The 18,531-nt window shown below is 34.5% G+C and overlaps 3 protein-coding genes across 3 annotated transcripts in view; 1 reads left to right on the forward strand and 2 right to left on the reverse strand.

Moving 5' to 3' along the window:
- Positions 1 to 1,820, forward strand: part of LOC108772956 (tumor necrosis factor receptor superfamily member 3) — a 16,782-nt gene extending 14,962 nt beyond the window's left edge. The window contains exon 2 of the mRNA XM_018538631.1: positions 1,293 to 1,820. Coding sequence (XP_018394133.1) covers positions 1,293 to 1,784 — 492 coding nt within the window. The 3' untranslated portion in view covers positions 1,785 to 1,820. The remainder of the gene's footprint in view (positions 1 to 1,292) is intronic.
- Positions 1,821 to 9,003: 7,183 nt separating this feature from the next.
- Positions 9,004 to 15,733, reverse strand: AP-2alpha (adaptor protein complex 2, subunit alpha). The gene is made up of 14 exons (XM_018538632.1): positions 15,658 to 15,733; positions 14,795 to 14,883; positions 13,815 to 14,026; positions 13,540 to 13,733; positions 13,220 to 13,451; positions 13,041 to 13,149; positions 12,312 to 12,955; positions 12,110 to 12,241; positions 11,781 to 11,978; positions 11,384 to 11,718; positions 11,009 to 11,277; positions 10,786 to 10,930; positions 10,484 to 10,691; positions 9,004 to 9,874 (listed from the first exon to the last, which is right to left on the reverse strand). The coding sequence occupies exons 2-14, from the start codon at positions 14,856 to 14,858 to the stop codon at positions 9,797 to 9,799; spliced, it is 2,820 nt and encodes a 939-aa protein (XP_018394134.1). The 5' UTR covers positions 14,859 to 14,883; positions 15,658 to 15,733; the 3' UTR covers positions 9,004 to 9,796.
- A 1,694-nt stretch (positions 15,734 to 17,427) lies between these two features.
- LOC108772958 (thyroid transcription factor 1-associated protein 26 homolog) lies at positions 17,428 to 18,346 on the reverse strand. Its single transcript, XM_018538633.1, has 3 exons — positions 18,088 to 18,346; positions 17,894 to 18,020; positions 17,428 to 17,785 (listed from the first exon to the last, which is right to left on the reverse strand). Exons 1-3 carry the CDS (start codon positions 18,215 to 18,217, stop codon positions 17,542 to 17,544), a joined length of 501 nt encoding a protein of 166 aa, XP_018394135.1. The 5' UTR covers positions 18,218 to 18,346; the 3' UTR covers positions 17,428 to 17,541.
- Between the last annotated feature and the right edge of the window lie 185 nt (positions 18,347 to 18,531).

Below are 18,531 nucleotides of genomic sequence, written 5' to 3' on the forward strand. Positions count from 1 at the left end.
GTATAAAAATTGTAATCGGAATAACGACTCAGAATCGCATCATGTATAACCAAAAAATATATCATATAATGTTATTGTTTTTCTTCATTATTATATTAATTTTTGTACTGAAGATGGCTTCTTTTAGGGCCGAAACGTCTATTTTCACTTTTTAATTTGTATTTATATATATAACTATTAAATAAATATCGCTTATTATATCTAGCGTGTGGCTAAAGCTCTCTTATTCATTAATATAATTTTTTAAATCAAGCCAATTATATATATATATATATATATATATATATATATATTATAATATAAAATTGCAATCGATATTTGGAAAGCCTCGAACTGAGAGAAAGTTACGGACCTGTATAATCGATCAGACTGACTTATTTTGGGAAAATTAGTCGGCGAAAGTGTAGCGGATATCCTAACGTATTAAAAGTAACATTTTATGCGTGAGAGAGTACAGAGGCTCATATATCGCGTCTCTCGATCTGCCCGAAGTAGGCGGAAGAAAGGCGCAAGGTGTTCCCTCGAAGTCAGGTGGCCGCCTTCTCCAGTGCACCTGTTGTTGAACGGTTGAAATTGCATTGCATATCAATTTATATTAAAAGCAGTGGAAAAATAATATGCAGTAATAATGAGACTGATTATTCATAGTTCTAGTACGATCTATTTGATCTATATACTCAGGAAGCACAATTCCTTTTTAGAAACAACTGCTTTGTGCGAAGGAACGCATAAAGAAATTCAATTTTAAACAATTAATTATTCACAAATTTTCTTTAATCATCCACATAAATATCATTTAAATCCTGTTAAAGATTCTATCCCAAAAAATTGTAACATGGAGTCTTTAGAAAATAGCGTTATTTTTTTTTTTAGAAAACAGCTTTACACCGTCTAAAAAAACATGCCGATATAGAGTTTTACAAGACTCTTTGATTATTTACAAATGTCATTCGGAGTCAAGTGGTCAGATTGATTGTATACAATCAATTTTTAAATCCTTTCGAAGGTCTGATCCTAAAAGATTGCAACAACGTGGTGCCTTCAAAAACCAGCTCTCCTTAAAGAAAATAGCTTTGCATTGCCTGAAGAAACGTATGGAGAGATACGATTTTAGACTCTTTAATTATCCATAAATGGCATTCTGGGTCAAGTGGTCGGATCGATAGAGTCAATTTTTAAATCCTTCCGATTCTAAAAAAAAAATCACGACGTAGAGTCACTCGAATGCTGTTTCACGAATTCCACCTTTCGGGACACCAACCATCACTAACCATCTGCCGCTCTGTTTCCAGGTGGTTGAGAGCAGACCTCACATCAGGCACCACCGGGATGGCTCGCACTGCAGCAGATGCGGTCCAGGCTGGGGAGTGATTAGCCGTTGCGCTCGCGGCCGCGACACCGTGTGCGAACAGTGCCCCAGCGGTACGTACAGCCCGCATCACAGCACGCAGCCCTGCTGGAATTGTGCCAGATGTGGCCCGGGTTTGTACGAGGCTCATCCATGCACGTCGCGCACCGACACCGTCTGCGACTCCTGCCACCGTCCAGCACCGGACAATCCGGACTACCGACGGAAATGCGAAGGTCGCGCGAGGTTCTTCCTCGCCCCGGAGGACGCGCAGAACACCGCTGAAGAGAGCGTGCTGGTGAATGAGCCCGCTTACCAGTTCCAGCTGTATGACAGGGAGCAGGTACTCGAGAAGGACGCGAAGGCTATCCTGAGGGACAAAGCGACAGCTGGATCGAAGGCTTTACAGAGGATCCAACCACCATCCGAACATTAATCTCGAAAATGATCTGACATATTTCTGTCCATAATAAAAAAGAAGGTATTGAGTTTTTTAGATTTTGTGATGCAGAATTCTTCAAGTTTGATTATTATTGATCTATACCTGAGAAAAGGAAATTAATGGATCGTTTAGAAATTCGTACAGGACCTACAATTAGAAGAATATACGTTCGATTTTGGTCGATCTTTTTAATACTAGTCAATTAGTGCTTAAGAGAGAATTAATTTCTTTTGTGGAACAGCGTATAATTTTAAAAGTGGAAATATTCGCAAAGTGAATATTTATTTATTTGCTAGTTAGAATTCTGATTATTTGCGTAGGTCACAACAGGTGACGTAATAAAGAAAATGAAAAATGAATACTTACTTCGTAATCCTACTAAATATATAACATAAAAGTAAATTCTTCTCCTTAATACAAACAGACTGTTTATTTTTGATATTTATATCAGTATTGCAAGTCATATATTACAAATGCATATGTAGATATCAGTAATTGTTATCTGTAGATTCACTGTAGATTTAAATTTACAAAATATATGTCAGAATTTTTGTATCCAAGCGTGCATCGATCGTGAAACATATACGTAGTTCTATAAAAATTTACGATCTTTATTTTTCTGTTTCCGAACATTATTATTACGTCTACATTCCTTACAGAAATTTAATATACTATCGAATTTTTTCTGTAAAACAATAATTAATTACTGTCTTTTAATAAATTCCTTTTAAAGTTTTTTTTGATAAACTGATTATAGTATTAGATTTCTGTAAGTAAGGAACCGATTTAGATTATCATTTTACGATTGATGACAAGTGCACCGTGCACTTGTATAATTAAATCAATATGCTCAAACTTCGTAAAATCGGCGTCTTTTAGGTGCACTCGAAGTTAGTATGATCGATATAGTGAATGTCAAGATGACATGGTCCTTAAATGTTATTTCGTCTGAAAATAATCTGATCTCTTACGTGATTACGAATTTACCTTCCAATCCATAATTGATGAGCTTTTTTAATCACCTATGCAAACGATCCGAAGATATAAATATCAGCAGGCGCTATAAAATATAATAGATGTCTGCATTGCGAAATACGATCATTTACAACTTTTAGTATTATTTATATATATTATTCCTTTTACGAAAACAGGTCTCTGTGAAAATCTACTTACAGTGTACTTTGCTAAGCCCACTTTGATTATTATCAATGTATTTCAAGCACTGGCATGTACATTCTTATTCTTCAATTTTTTTAAATATATTGCTGACGAAGGAAAAATGAATAACATTCGCTATAGTATTTCTTTTTTCTTTATTTAATTGATACGAATTTAAATTGAAAGTAAAATATAATTAAAAATTAAAAATTTTATTATACACAAATATTTTATATAATAATGTACATGTATTTAATCTTGACAGTCGAAGCTGGATTGAAATTACTTTTTTTACATACAACTTTCAACTGGATTCAATTAAATCGAAAAACTGCATCTCTGATTTAGAATTTTGAGCAATATACATATTGCATAGAAAATGTTAATATTATTTTTATATTGAAAAGTATAAAAATGCTTTATGCAATTCCTGTAAATGAATAAAAATGCATTGAAATTACAAAGGATTTATTTTAATGTTCGCGAATATGTATTTCTGAAAGTCTGAATTCATTTTAATCTATTCTCGTTTATTGGAACGTGAATATTTTATACGCAAGATAAGACTGCAAAGTATATATTAGTATTACTTTGATACTGATAATATCCATTACTGACGAAATATTTTGTGTTAATATGCAGCAATGTACCTCTAGAATTGTAACGTGTTCAATGTTTCATATATCTGCGAATTTCATTGTCAAATGGACGCATGATTAATAATTAAACGTCGATCCGACAATTCTGCCAGTGGCGAATTGTAACGCTGTAAAAATGCATCGAGTAGTATCGTTAATGTATTATAATACTGTAAAATGCATTTTTAAGAGTTATTGTAAATATACTTTACCTAAATGCTACTTAAACACCGTGTTACTTTATTTGTCGTACCATTTTAAAACTTTAGAATATATATAGATTTACTATAAAATTTTTGTACACTAGATATTTGTCAAAAGCTATAAGATTACAAAAGAAGCTTGTGTGACAAAGTTTTGTGTGTTTATTAAATAAATCACCTAGGTAATAATGTATATTTAGAAAATGAACTTTGGAGTGTTAATTACATCTAATTAAATGTCAATAAACTCTGCACCAACAGATTTTTATCGATTATTAAAGATCGCTTTATTGATTGCCTGGAAGAATTTATCCGTGGAAAGATGCGTGACCATTCTTGAAACATCCCTGGAGCACCTTAGAATTTGTATCAAAGATAAAAATAGCTATTCTGAATGTGAATTATTTTTAGCATTTAAGATGTAACTAATCTAGTACTTGGTAAATATATGCTATCTCATGAGAGATGTAACTAATCTAGTATTTGGTAAATATATGCTATTAATAATTTAATAAAATTTCGTGACCACTTTTTTATCACTCCAATAATAGTAATATAGTTTTATGCATAATTTTATGTTCCTTTATAATTAATTAATTCCAATTCTGATTCACAGTCAGGGTCTTTGATCATTACTTTTTAAACAAAACAAAATTTCTCTTCTGGTTTCATATTTCTCTATCTTTTAAAAATATTTGCATAGAAATCCACAAATTAATTATGAAGGTTACAGTAAATCAATATTCGATGCAAGAATTACATATCATGCAAAATTTCTATGATTAATGTCCATTTCTACCAATGTACAACACTTACTTTTTATCTTCAAGTTTTAAGAATCAAAAAAGACAAAGATTAAATTAAATTAAGTGAAGATTAAAGTTAATCTATAATATTAGCAAGGTTGCCACAAATTTTTAATCGTAAAATTTCCTGAAATTTCTCTGACTTACTGACAAAATTTTGAGATTTTTCCTGACTTTGAATAATACATATTTTGCAATGTCTCTTGTATTTTTACCGTAACACGGAAAACGTTAAATATTCTGTCGATTCAGCAATGTAACATAGATGCATTTTCTTCAGAAAACTAACTCCAAAGAAAAAGAAAAAAAAGGTACTCCAAACCAATCATAGAAGCACAAGGCAATATAAATTTATTTACAGCCATTCTATTTTCCCTGACAAGTGTGCTAAATCCCTGACTTTTCCTAACTTCTTTGACGCATTTTTCAATTCTCTGACATTTCCCTGACTTGTGGCAACCCTGATTAGGTGTAATGAAAAGAAATCCATTATTTTTCATGCAAAAATAATGGATTCCTTTTTACTATACCTAATACATTAATAAAAAATGAACATCAATCGTCCAAATTATGCAAGATCTGCAATTCTCGCGCTGAATGTTGATTCATTGTAATCATAATTAATCTGCGAATTTGAAATATATTTTGGTAGAAATAACGAGGCTAAGTAAACTATCCGATACAAGTCTAATTGAACTTACAACGGAGAAAATTGTTGAAACAATGACAGAATCAAGAGCCAAGTAATGTAGGCACATTTTTATATGAGAGATAATATTTATGTATATATATTATTTTATGATATAAATCAATAATGTCTTATAAACGTACATGTGTACATACAAAGCTAAACGATACAAAATAAATCAGTGATTCAGGAAATAATCGCTTGCACGATTTATTCTGCATAAGGAATCGGCTAGAGCGGTACTCGGAAGAGATAAAGAAGGACGAAAACGAACGTATGCTACGGGACTAAAGATTTCTCGCGTAAAGATTGAATGTAGAAACTACGGTTTCTTGAATTCCCGTGAAAGCTCCCGAAGGCTCGGAGCTTCATAAATATTAAATCGAATGGCGAATTCGTAATATATTATATGTAAAAAAAAGAAAAAAATACGTGTATTCGAACGATGTGCCACGTGCATAACTAGAACGAAAAATCCTATGAAACTCGCTGCGCACCAGGAAAAAAAGGAGTAAACATATAGCTAATTGTAGCTGGAGATCAAGATCAATATACGCTCATTAACATTTGACTTCGAAGTCACAATGGTCAAAAACCACGCGGGACAACACTCATGCATATGCTACACGAGGAAATAAATACGATGAACATCGTTAATTACAAAGGGACAAAAGTCACAATCTACTACGATATTATCATACAATACGCTCGTCCGCAAAATCAGCCGCGATCTGCTCTCTACGCTCGTTTTATTTTTTTCGCGCTCATCAACCGTTTCGGCAGTTGCTCGCGCGATAGGTCTATTAAATTTCTACATTAAATCTGTACACGATTAGACCGCAATCAAAAGGAGACAACGACATAAACGATAGCGCGAAAAAGTAGATATTCTCGCGCATCGTCACTTTTTTTTTAATTTCTCTCTCTCTCTCGCGTGCGCGCGCGTGCATGTGTGTGTGTGTGTGTGTGTGTGTGTGTGTGTGTGTGTGTGTGTGTGTGTGTGTGTGTGTGTGTGTGTGTGTGTGTGTGTGTGTGTGTGTGTGTGTGTGTGTGTGTGTGTGTGTGTGTGTGTGTGTGTGTGTGTGTGTGTGTGTGTGTGTGTGTGTGTGTGTGTGTGTGTGTGTGTGTGTGTGTGTGTGTGTGTGTGTGTGTGTGTGTGTGTGTGTGTGTGTGTGTGAGAGAGAACAGACGAGTATTTTTAAGACTACACGTTCGATTATCCGAATATTAGAATATCCCGACATTCGTAGATAATTCGAGGAATCTTAAAGTAGAAGACGATAGGCTTTATGGCGTTAATGTGATAAAAACGAGGTCTTTTATATCACATCGCTTTACACGATATTGAATAATTCGGCTTACCAAAGAATTCTAACGAATAACGAATCACGCAGATGGACATTCGAGATATTCGAATTATTCGAATATTCACCATGTATTATAGTCAAATATCGAATCGTACCGACATCGACGGCTTCGATCGTCAGTAGATCGGAGCATCGCCGCGTGATAATCTAACAACCATGTGTGGCCACACATTTCTCTTAATATATATATTTATATATGTATAATTCATGTATTTATAATATAAAGGTATGTATATATTATATATATTAACGCAACTTTCATTTGAATGTGAAACGGCCCACGCACGATCCATCAATCTGCATAAATTTCGCGTGATATTTCTCTAATATATTAATTTTACGTATAGCTCGAACTTGGATTCGTGCAATAGTTTGCTACGTAAATCGTAGGATCATGCGTGGGCCTTTTAAATCTAAAGCGCAACACGATTCTCGTCTCTATAATGTATAATATATAATAAACGCGAGCTCTATAATAATACGAATGAGAAGATATATCGTTATTATAAATATATCGTTGACTGTCTTTTTTTTTTTAAACATAACGTTATCAAACATTCTCGCAAAATCCATGACTGGTGGTCAATAGTTGGTCGAGGGCCCACGTTAATCAGTTTGTCAATTCAGCTAGGCGTATAAAATTTGAAAAATAAAGCTCCATAGAACAATATACCAAACATACATCATGAGATTCGTTAACAAAAGTTGATTATTACATGTAGGAAATCAATAAAAATTATAAAATGTTCTTCAATATATAGTTTAAATAAAGAGAGAAATTTATGTAAACATAGATATTTAAGATTTTTTATATGATATTTTTTCATCTTAAATTACACTTTAAAGTATACGTGGAAGTTGAAAATTCTGTACCGCCACATAGTTTCAATCTAGTCTCATCAAATTTCCACTTCTTCGATCAGAACTTTTTATTAGAAAAAAAAGATTTAAGGATAAAAAGACATCAAAGATTACAGTTCTACAGTATTTCATAGACCTCGAACACGAAAACTGTTAGGAATGTTTAAACACGTAAAATGTTAGGATAATTGTTTCGATGTTTACAATGAAAAAAATATATTTACACCTTTTTATTGTAAATTTTTTTTAAATTTTTTAAATAAAAATCTTTATTTAATTTTAAATTATATCTTAATTATCAAACAATTAAAAAAATATTGCGATTTAAAATGACGTTATATATGGAACATAAATTATATCAATTTTACATATTATACCAATTACACGTAAAAAAATCTATAATGGTATAACATAGTAAAGTGTTATGTTCTTTCTTTCTAATAATAATTTATAGATTATAATTTTAGCTTGGATTATACGTCAGTACTGCAATAAAAAATATTGATTAAGTTTTGTAGCAATTTGTATATAGTTTAGATGGAAAAAAATGTTATATTGTTAAGAGTCTCTGAAATTCTATGAGAACGAAGAGTGAAAATATAAAACGCCCATGTTTTGTTTCACATTGCTTATGATTTACCGACAATTGTAATCGTCTATAGAGTATGTCTAATAGTAAAATATTCTATCATGTCACAAAATAATATTTAAAAAAGGGAGAGAAGGTAATAATGATGATGATAATAATAATAATAATAATAATATAATAATAATAAAATCTCATTAAATCAAGTCGTAAAAACTGATAGCATTGTGTCTTCTCGACCTGTATATATGTACTATAATTAAAATACAACTAATATACTATAAGAGAAAAGAAATATAATGGGAACATTAGACACATGGATTTACACTATATGAATATGAAAAATATACATCTTACTTCCCTGAAAAATAATTGACAATAAACATGATTAAAGAATAAAAAATAAATCTGAGCTTGTATGGCTATGAATAGCGCAATCTATCCTGAAAATATTTATAGCCATGATCAATTTTATATGTACAATTGTGTAAGGCTTTACCAAAATCGGTAAATCATCACGACACCGATCGTTATAAAGCAATATTTAAATCATAATTAGAGCTGCTCTCTTCCTGTTGTTATTATTATAAAACGCATTTCGCAAAACTTTAACATATTATTAACTTCAAATATCTGTACAGAGTTGTACACTCTACTAAATATACACAAGACTCTGAAGATAATAAAACGTACTTCTATAATTACAAATAGTTAACCTGCAAACATTCAATTTTCAATAATAATATACTATAATACGATATACCTCCTATCTCAACACAGAAATGACCAGCCATGGATTTATACATCAATATCAATGATAGAAAATTTAAGACATTGTTCAAAATCAAGATCAAGACAAAAACAATTAAATATAACCTATTAATTGTACACAATTAATTCGCAGCTTCGTTAAATATAAGGATATCTAGATAAACAGCTCATATTATACAACTACTGTCATTGTGCCCAAATCTACTCTCGCTCACGCGGCAATCTCATGGCAAAATATCAATGCAAGCAATTTATGAATATGAATAAAACTGATGACACGTAGGTACAAAACAGTATAAAATAAAATGATGTGTAAAGAGAGATGTTCCATTTTGAATAATCAAAGTGATTAATTGATGTTTTAAAACTATATAAATTGCAACAATACGGAGGGAAACTTGTATTATAAAACTCAGTAAAAAAATCTTATATGCTTTGTTTCTATAATGCGGCTCGAGTGTTTCTACAATACATACATATTCATAGCTAAAACATCTAACTTCTTCATTTTCTTTCTCCATTTCACATTCTCTCTTCATCCACTTAAATTATAGATTGTAATATAAGATGTAGACGCATTCAAAACAGATCCACACTTTAGTATCCTCGATTATGAGATAATACTGTCTATCATAGCCAGTTCATATACATATTCCTCGTTTTTTCTGCTCTTAATTTCGATAGTCCTGATTCAAACTTATGCCTCTTCAATAAAATGATATATAGCGACACGAAACTACCTACACAAAGATATAGATTTTAGATAAGAGCGTTATGAGTGTAAGCTTGGGTACAACGCAAATATTTCTTAACAAATAACCATCAATATCTTTTTGAACGACGCGAGATGACATCATCGTTCGATAATGATATGTCCTCTCACGACGCAGTGCTAATTTTTCGACAATATTTACGCCTGCTAGGCCGTTTAAAATTGGTCCACCAGCAGGTCACAGATCTCTACCGACATCGATTCTTTACTCGAACGTACTGTTAAACGGAACATCTGTAAGCAGAAATGTGCAATTAAATAAAAATACAAATTATCATAATTAGATTTCGCTCATTTTTTGCAATGCAAAGTATTAAGGATTTCGGTCTAAATCGAGTAGTAATAAGATGTTTTCATAAAATAAATTTCAAGTTTACAATGTTAGTACAGCATAAAAATAAAAATATATAAAGAATATAATATAAAAACTAATATAATGATATCGAACGTTTTGGAACTCACAGTCCTTCTTCTTGAAGATGTTACAAAGTGATAGAATAAATAATCTTACGATCTAATCTAAGCAACATAGTATGGTGCAATTGTTTCAAAGAATTGATTCTCCTGTTTTTATATAAATTGTGTAATAAAATGTGTGAAAACAGGAGCATTTTTACGTATTCGTCTGATACTGTTGACCACAAGTGTTACAACGTTCGATATCATTATATTATTTTTTATATTATATTCTTTATATATTATTTTGATGCTGTACCAACATTGTTGTAAATATATAAACTTGAAATTTATTTTATAAAAACATATTATTGCTCGATTTAAACCGAAATTCTTTATACAAATTATCTTGTTACGATATTGAATCTTTCAAAAGTTGAGAATTACCTGGGCTTGTTTATTAGGTTCAAGACGCAACAGGCAACCTACTTGCTGCGCCCTCATATGAACGATACCAGCGCAGACAAAGTTATCGGGATTCGGGTCAATGCCATCAAGCAATTGCATTCCAAATCCTTGTAATTTCGTGCGTACTTGCGTTAGATCCATAGGTTGTTGCGCTTTGAAAATCTTTTGTGATCGTTGTTGATTCGCTCTAAAAATAAATTTAATGTGGAAATTGATCTATGAAACTGTTTTGAAAAAATCTCACGTCTCTCTCCTCCTTAAGTTGCGATTATATCACATACCCGCCAAGATTTTTCCATCTTGCAAAGAATGATTCCCCGTTCATTTCTGTCGGTTCGAAGAACTTATTAATTGTTAATGGTAACTTCATCGTGATTTTTTGTGGCACATTATTGTAAATAAAGGAGATAATCATGCTCGGCGAATCTGTAAATAGGAGATATGTGTAACGGAAGAGGTTCCGATATTAATTGTTAAGTTTACAGAAATATCAAGATAACTTACCGTTATAGTCGTCAATACATTCTGCATTGATCATTTGCTGAATCTGAGCACCAGCTTCCAGTATAGGATCAACAGGTTTTACTTGTACAGCTAATTTTGCTTGATTCTCGTCTGTCCAAGATAGTTGCGGTTGAAAACTGTGCAAGGCATATTGCGTCTTGTTTCCATAAAAAAGACCTACACGTCCAAGATTTTGTCTGAATTCCGATTTTACACCGATTTGTATCAAGTCATTCTCGAACAAAACACCGTTATTCTTACAAACAAACCTGAAAAATATAATCGGAATAATAATTACAAATATTAATATTATAACTATATAAAACTCTCTCAGCGCGCGCGCGCGCGCACACACACACACAATATATATTTTACTTTTTAGGATTGTATGTATTTTGGGTGCCGTTGGTAGTACCAAGTTTGTTTGGCATGTTATAAATATCTCCCAAAACATCAAGCAATACGCCTGTATTACTAGATGGTTGAGAAGAAGGTGGAGTTGACAATCCTAGTAAATCAGCAGAAGAATTGTTAACTGTCACGGTTGTAACAGCAGGAGGAGGTTCAGCATGATGATTAGTATTTGGTGCTGGACTTTTGCTTTCTCTAATTTCGTTCTCCGGTACTCGACCCGGCTTCTTTTTCTTTAAAACTGCAAGAATAGAGGATTCCCTTTCGGGAAATGCTGGCATTTCTTCTAATACGGTGGCCTACAAAAAAAGATATTATTAATGACGAATATTGCATTTTTTAATTGTTAAATATTACATACCAAGACATCAGTCGAAGCAATAATACTCAGTTGCAGGTATTCTGATGCTCTTTGTTGTAGCTCAGCATCTGCGCTACGTAAATTACTGTGCGTCCTGAAGACATCTTGGATCTGGCTTCGTATTTCAGGGAACAGATTGACAAACTTTATATACGTCGAAAGCAGCAGTGCTCGAGTCATAGGAGAGCATAAATGATACTGTAAGAGATATACATATGTAGATATACATATGTAGATGTGTTGTGTGTGTGTGTGTGTGTGTGTTTGTGTGTGTGCGTGCGCGTGTGTGTGTGGACAATAATACACAATTTTCGAAAATAGAAATGTACTTTGGAATGTAGTAGTTGAAACTGGACAGCTGGAGAAGATCGTTGGTCGCCAGCTATGAGATTACCAAACTCTCCAAGTATATAACCACCTACTTTAACCATATTTTCGTGGCAAGCGGGTGCTTGCAGAGCCTGCAACACATACCACATATACAGAATGTCGAATAATTTTAATAAATGGAAATAATATTATATATTTTACCTCAAAGACGGTTTTAGCAGCATAACCCTGAACATCATCTCGATTAATAACGATTTGAATAACTCGGTACCAAACTTCCTCGGATACGTAATCGCCTGCTATCCTAATTAGATTTAGGATAACATCAACGTACCAAGTATAATCGGTCGCATACTTTTCCGCTAGAATCGCTACTTTAAGGACCATTTCTTCTCTAATCGAGTAATCAGCTGTTTCTAAATAATTTAGCATTTCCTGAACAATCTCCTCAGCGTTACTTTTATCACACATGGCATATAATAGGTCTACCGCTTGTTGTCTTACAGAAACGTCCTTCTCCATCTTCATTGATAATATGACTACTTCTTGATGTTTTTTTACAGCTTCGTGCGAGAATTCCGAAGTAGCCAAGTGGCACATTGATTCGAGTGCCAGGTATCGCAAATTGGTCTCACGATTCGACAAAAATTGACCAAGCTGGTTGCATGCCCGTACAAGGAGATTCGGCTCGCTATCGTTGTGAATAATTAAACTAATGGCTTCAAAGAGTACAGCATTCTTCGCGTTTGAGTGCTGGACCTTCTTTGACTTGGGTGGTTCTTGAGCTTTGTTTAATATTGTTTCTAGACATTCATTTAATCTGCCTCTCACACCTGGATCTTCGGCTGTAGAAATATAAATTCTATGTAAATGTCATACAACGTATTGTATTTCTATATACAATGTATTTCGCATTGTGGAATTAAATACCTGGTGGAGTATAGTTCTGCAGCAGACGTAGCAACTTGACAGATAACCATGGGGCTGGTACAAAGTAATACGTATAATCTTGCAAATCTGTATAACTCGATGTAACAATCTACAATCACAGAAAAAAATGTTAGATAACATTCTTATTGTCATCGATAAATTTTACTTCAGTAACGTACCCTACTTAATCTCGAAACTGCAAGACTAACGCAGCCTTTATATTCATCGGGATTTCTTTTTACAAGAGCGTCTATGAGTGACGCTGCGGCGGTTACAACGCCTAGATGTTGATCGTTCAACAGATGAACTATACGTGACGTCCATTCACCACCAGGTACGACATCAGGAGCTGTCCGCAATAGTCGCAGTAGACACAACGCAGCACTTTGTTTCACAACATCCATAGTATCTCTATAAAACAAATATTTAAAGACTGAACAAAAATCTGATATAAGCTATTGGCATGACTATATAAAGCAATAAATACAATATATCGTACCCTGAAACAAGCAACTTTGGAATTTCATTGCCGAAGGCTTCTGCCATTTCCTTACTACCGATATTGGCGATGCATTGCAGCGCCAAATTAACATGAATTGGATTGCGTGAGGCGAGATCATTTTTTATACTTTGTATGATTAACTTAATCAGATCACTATTAGTGTTCACTAGGACCGATATGAAAAGATATCCCTAGAATTATACGAGTTAGATAATAATATCCGCTAGATTATTGTACATACTGCAGATTGCTAGACCGATTGTCTTACTTACAATTTGTTTCTCTGAATATTTATTTGATGAAAGTAGATTGACAGCTTCCATATGTCCAAAGTCGATATCATGGCCAAGCAGGAAAATGAATAACAGCTTGCAAACATATTTCTTTTTCTGATACCCATCGAGTGTTTTATCTCCTTTAAACTTGCTACGTATGTTTGCTAGTTCTTTGTTAATTCTCTTAATTTCTGCCTCTTTACTTTTGCCTAGTAACATTAATACATAACGTTTACAAAAAAAAAGACTGCGCAAGTGTGTATGTATCATCATTTACATAGAACAATTACACAAAACTATAACTAACACAAACGTATCTTATTATGTAATACAATAAGCTACGTTTGTGACAAAAAAAAATAGAATATATATCAAAATAAAAATGTTCTGTTGTACATAATATCTTTATTTATATTTTGGCTAAAAATATTCAAGAATTTTTATTATAAATATCGATCAGAAATAATACGTCGGCAGAAATACTTGATATAAAAAATAATGACAATTGGCTTATCAAGAACAATTCTTTTAGCTCAGAAATGCACAGACAGTTATAAATAAATAATATGCATAAATATAATACGTAAAACTATATACAATTGCGCCTTCTATAAATATCTTAAGAAGACCAGTGTTTATTTTTAATAAACGTTTAACTAATGTGTCGTAGATTGATATTGAGAGTCAAGCTATATCACAAGAAGATAGGCCTATATCAGAACACCGCCCCCTTTCTCCTGCTTCTCACAATGTTAAACACGTCGCACACAATTTCAGTTTCAATGGCACGTTATCGCTTGGGGACTGAAATGTCATTAATAGCATCAAATACATAACCAGTGGTATTTGAAGGAAGAACAGCAACAATTACAACAATTGGGACCTGCGGTTTACAATGCCGACAATCGCATTATATAATCCAGTAATTAAAGTATATGAAGTGTCAATGTTATCGATGGGAAAACGCTGTTACTCACAATTCCTGATGTCCGATATGAATACCGCCAATCCACGCATACCATCTCCTCTGACGGCCGGCATCTTGCTTCGTTCTGCTCAAGACTACCTGTGAATGAGAGCGAGAGCTTCGTGAGGACACTCGGGACGTTCATTCCCCTCCAATCTGAGACGCTCAGAGATTGCGCTCCGACGCAGATATACTGTAATTGGTATTTGTTTCGCTCACTAAAAACGACGTGACGCAACGGCGGCGGGACGTTCGCGATCGCTCCTATATCGCCGCGCGCGTTCCTATACGTGCCGTCTTTTACAATCGCAAAACTAATTTCTCTTTCTTTCTCTCTCTCACTCTCTCCCCCTCTCTCTCTCTCTCTCTCTCTCTCTCTCTCTCCTTGAGTGTGCTAGCTAATCGGATCGGGGAAACAGTGTCCTATGTACGTGGCGTCGAGCGGAGCTCCGGAGTGTGCTCCGGAGTAAAAAATTCAGCCGTGTCGGAAAAAGCGCGATTGAATTAGTCGAGTTGATCGGAACCGGCGGTGCGATCTGCACCGCGAGTTCCGACACGGTGATTCTTGACAGCGCGATGCGGCACCCGGAGATCCGTCCCGGCTAGCGAGGGGACGAGGAGAGGAGGGGGGGGGAGGGAAGAGGACACGTACGCGACGATCGGAATCGGCAGGAGAGACGGGATCCGGGAAGGCCGACGATCGTACGAGACGTATCGATCGAGGAAAGGGAGAACTGTGTCTCGGAGAGAGAAGAGAGACGATACCTAAGAGGATGGTGCTCCTCGACGAGAGCGAGAGCTGTCGTGCGCGCGGACGGTCTGCCGGACCATCTTGCCGCGGGGGGGGGGGGGGGGGGGATTTAGGCTACGTACCGATCTTTGGGCGCTGGGGCTGCGTTCGGCGCACGGCTCGCTCGCGGGGCGCACGGTAGGCGTGGAACTAGTCGCGAGCCCGTACCAGAGACTCCGTGGCTGTCGCCATTTGCAACCGTCGACTAGCCCGTGTCGTCCCGACGAGCAGCGACGACGGCCGCCCGTCAAAATGCCAACGCGCACGCGCGATCCACGCTGGCGCGTGGAATTTTGTATTTCGAACCGCCGCGCCGCGCCGCGCCGCGCCGCTCACCGTCACCCGCGATTGATCGTCGCGAAAGGGTATGCCGCCGCCGCGCCGGTTCAAGCCCACGGTTATTCGCACGTCTCCATCCGTCGAGATTCAATATTCAATGCAAAAGGTTACCGCGATCGAACGCGAAGAGTCGCCGCTTCGTGCATCGATAGGCATAATCGATTGATTTCATCAAAATCGTATAGACCGATTTTCATTCATAGTTGATTCTTCTATTTAAAATAGAAGATGCGTCTTAAGATGCTACTACAGTTGATTATGAGATCTTAAGACTGGACTTAAGGTATTCTTATTAAGACATTCAGTCTTTAAATTGTAAGTCATAAAAAATTGATCAATTATCGACTATTCTTCTCATATTTCACTGTGATTGGTTAATTTGTCATGACTTATTAAAACTTAAGCAATAACTTATTGTAAAAGGTCTATAAGAATCGATTATAAATACCAATCACAAAGCCGTCTTAGAAACTTAAGATATTAGTTAAAATGATATTAAAATAAAAATCGATTATGAATATAACATATCTATTATCTTTTCCTAGCCATTATCTACGTTTGTAAATTTATTCGTTACTACAGACGGAGGAATTATGTTTATGAGAATTAAGTGGATGTTTTTTCACTTCAGGTATATTTAATTCGGAATTTTAACTTGTTTTTTTGATAAAATTATATTATGTCGATCAGTAAATAATGTTATTTTGAGAGAATTAAAGAAAGGAATTAAATAATTTAATAATTCCTTTTATATATATATATATATATTTTACTTCAATTCTTACTATTTATTCCAATATAATTTAATGAGTGACTACACACGAAATTATCATTCCAGTTCGCAAATGATACAGTTATATAAAAAATAATACCGCAAATATGGACACTCTCATGTAACAAAAACTTAATGAAATTTGAAGAATACGTGTCGTTATTGGAATATGTTACACATATTGTTATACATTAGGTGCGTTCCACTTAACGTTCGCAACGATCGCGTGTATCATCTCTTCCTTATTTAATATTCGATTACAAGGACAAAATGATACTCGCGAGCGTTGCGAACGTTAAGTGGAACGCACCCATTGTGTAACATATACAATATACATCATACACAAAAATAAAAGCATCTCGCAAGTGCTTTGACATGCGTATATCTCTTTATATAGAATCTCGATTGAATAATTTTCCCAGGCGTCTAAGGTAGGCTTCCACTACAATACCTTATTTGATGAATCCAGTAGTGGAAGCTGGGATGAAACGCCATAATTACGTGATATTCTTCACAATATATTAGATTAATTTAAAAAGATCTTAACAATTTTATTGGCTCATTGCCCTGTTTCTCTATATTAGTTGTTTAAAAACATATTGAGCCTTTTCACAAACATTTAAAAGCATTTTATTTTTTCTCTAAATAATAAATATTAACTCCATTGTGCGACAATGTGATTTAGGAGTACAATCAATGTGATGCTACAAATACTTTGAAATATTCTTTGCGATTCTGATCAATCAAATTAAAATGCTTTCTTTTGATTGGTCAATGAGAAACTTCAAAGAATTTATAGCGAGACTTTGACCGTATCTTGAATTAGTCAAACCAAAGATAAAGAGACGATTGTACGTTAAGTCATTTGCTGTATTTTTTCCAGAACCATTTCTATTCTGCCCTTCATGACAGGCTGTCCTCTCTTTGTCTTCTTTGATAATACTTTGAAGTTTTGTAATTTCTTCTCCTTATATTTTTTCAAGGCTTCTTCTCGTTCTATCCTTATACGAATAGTGTTTCCTAACATGTTCTTCTTTTCTTCCTGTTTCTGCCGATACTGCTGCTTAGCTTTGAAAAAAGCATAGCCCTTCCTCGATTTACTGTTTACATATACAAATAAATTGAATATTTATTAATAAATAAATTATTATTATTAATACTATTACATTTCAAATTGTAGTTTCTCGAATAGGTTCCACTTTACATACTTAGTCTCATTTTTGGATGTGTTACTTAAATTTGACGACGTTCCTATGGAATTCTGCTGATCCTTCTTCAACTCTTTATAATATTCGCGTAACACAAACTCCTTCCTCTTCTCCTCCCATCGATTAACTAGTACAAGAAAGCAAATATTGAAAAACAATAAACTTAACCTATTCACGGCATATTGTATACATACTTTTGTACTTGTTGCTATACTTCTGTAATCTGTACTTTTTTTTGTCAAACGTTTTTTTCCGGTCCTTATTTCCAATGTTACTTTCGTCAGTCCGATTTTTATCTTTCATTTTCTTCGCATTGTTCTTCATGATTAACGTTGATTGATACAGCACATGTATAACGCGTTTATGCAATCTTTAGGCATCTTCTTCTTCTTCTTGCTTTTATTGGCCAGGCAACCAACTGATTGTAACTAGGCCATTGATGTTCTACGGGAATAGTTCTTGGCGGTTGTCAGGCATGGCATCGACACAGTATATATAGTGACCCTCTAATAAAGCGGGGAGCACAGACTTTTGCATAACGCATAAAGCATGTGCATAAGGAATTTCATTGGCCCATTTTCTTATGCATGAGTCAATGGACCAATCAAATTCTTTATGTATATGGTTTATGCGTTATG

Source organism: Cyphomyrmex costatus, unplaced genomic scaffold (genome assembly GCF_001594065.2).
Source record: "Cyphomyrmex costatus isolate MS0001 unplaced genomic scaffold, Ccosl1.0 scaffold1933, whole genome shotgun sequence".
Classification (NCBI taxonomy): Eukaryota; Metazoa; Arthropoda; class Insecta; order Hymenoptera; family Formicidae; genus Cyphomyrmex; species Cyphomyrmex costatus.

What these genes read in the sequence shown, in the direction of transcription:
- AP-2alpha (XM_018538632.1), bottom strand. Translation starts at nt 14,858, where the DNA reads ATGCCGGCCGTCAGAGGAGATGGTATGCGTGGATTGGCGGTATTCATA. An exon ending in CATATCGGACATCAGGAATT is followed by an intron (nt 14,027 to 14,794) that starts GTGAGTAACAGC and finishes TAATGTTACTAG; the next exon opens with GCAAAAGTAAAGAGGCAGAA. An exon ending in ATGTATTGACGACTATAACG is followed by an intron (nt 10,931 to 11,008) that starts GTAAGTTATCTT and finishes TCCTATTTACAG; the next exon opens with ATTCGCCGAGCATGATTATC.
- LOC108772958 (XM_018538633.1), bottom strand. Translation starts at nt 18,217, where the DNA reads ATGAAGAACAATGCGAAGAAAATGAAAGATAAAAATCGGACTGACGAA. An exon ending in GTATAGCAACAAGTACAAAA is followed by an intron (nt 18,021 to 18,087) that starts GTATGTATACAA and finishes TTCTTGTACTAG; the next exon opens with TTAATCGATGGGAGGAGAAG. An exon ending in ACATCCAAAAATGAGACTAA is followed by an intron (nt 17,786 to 17,893) that starts GTATGTAAAGTG and finishes ATATGTAAACAG; the next exon opens with TAAATCGAGGAAGGGCTATG.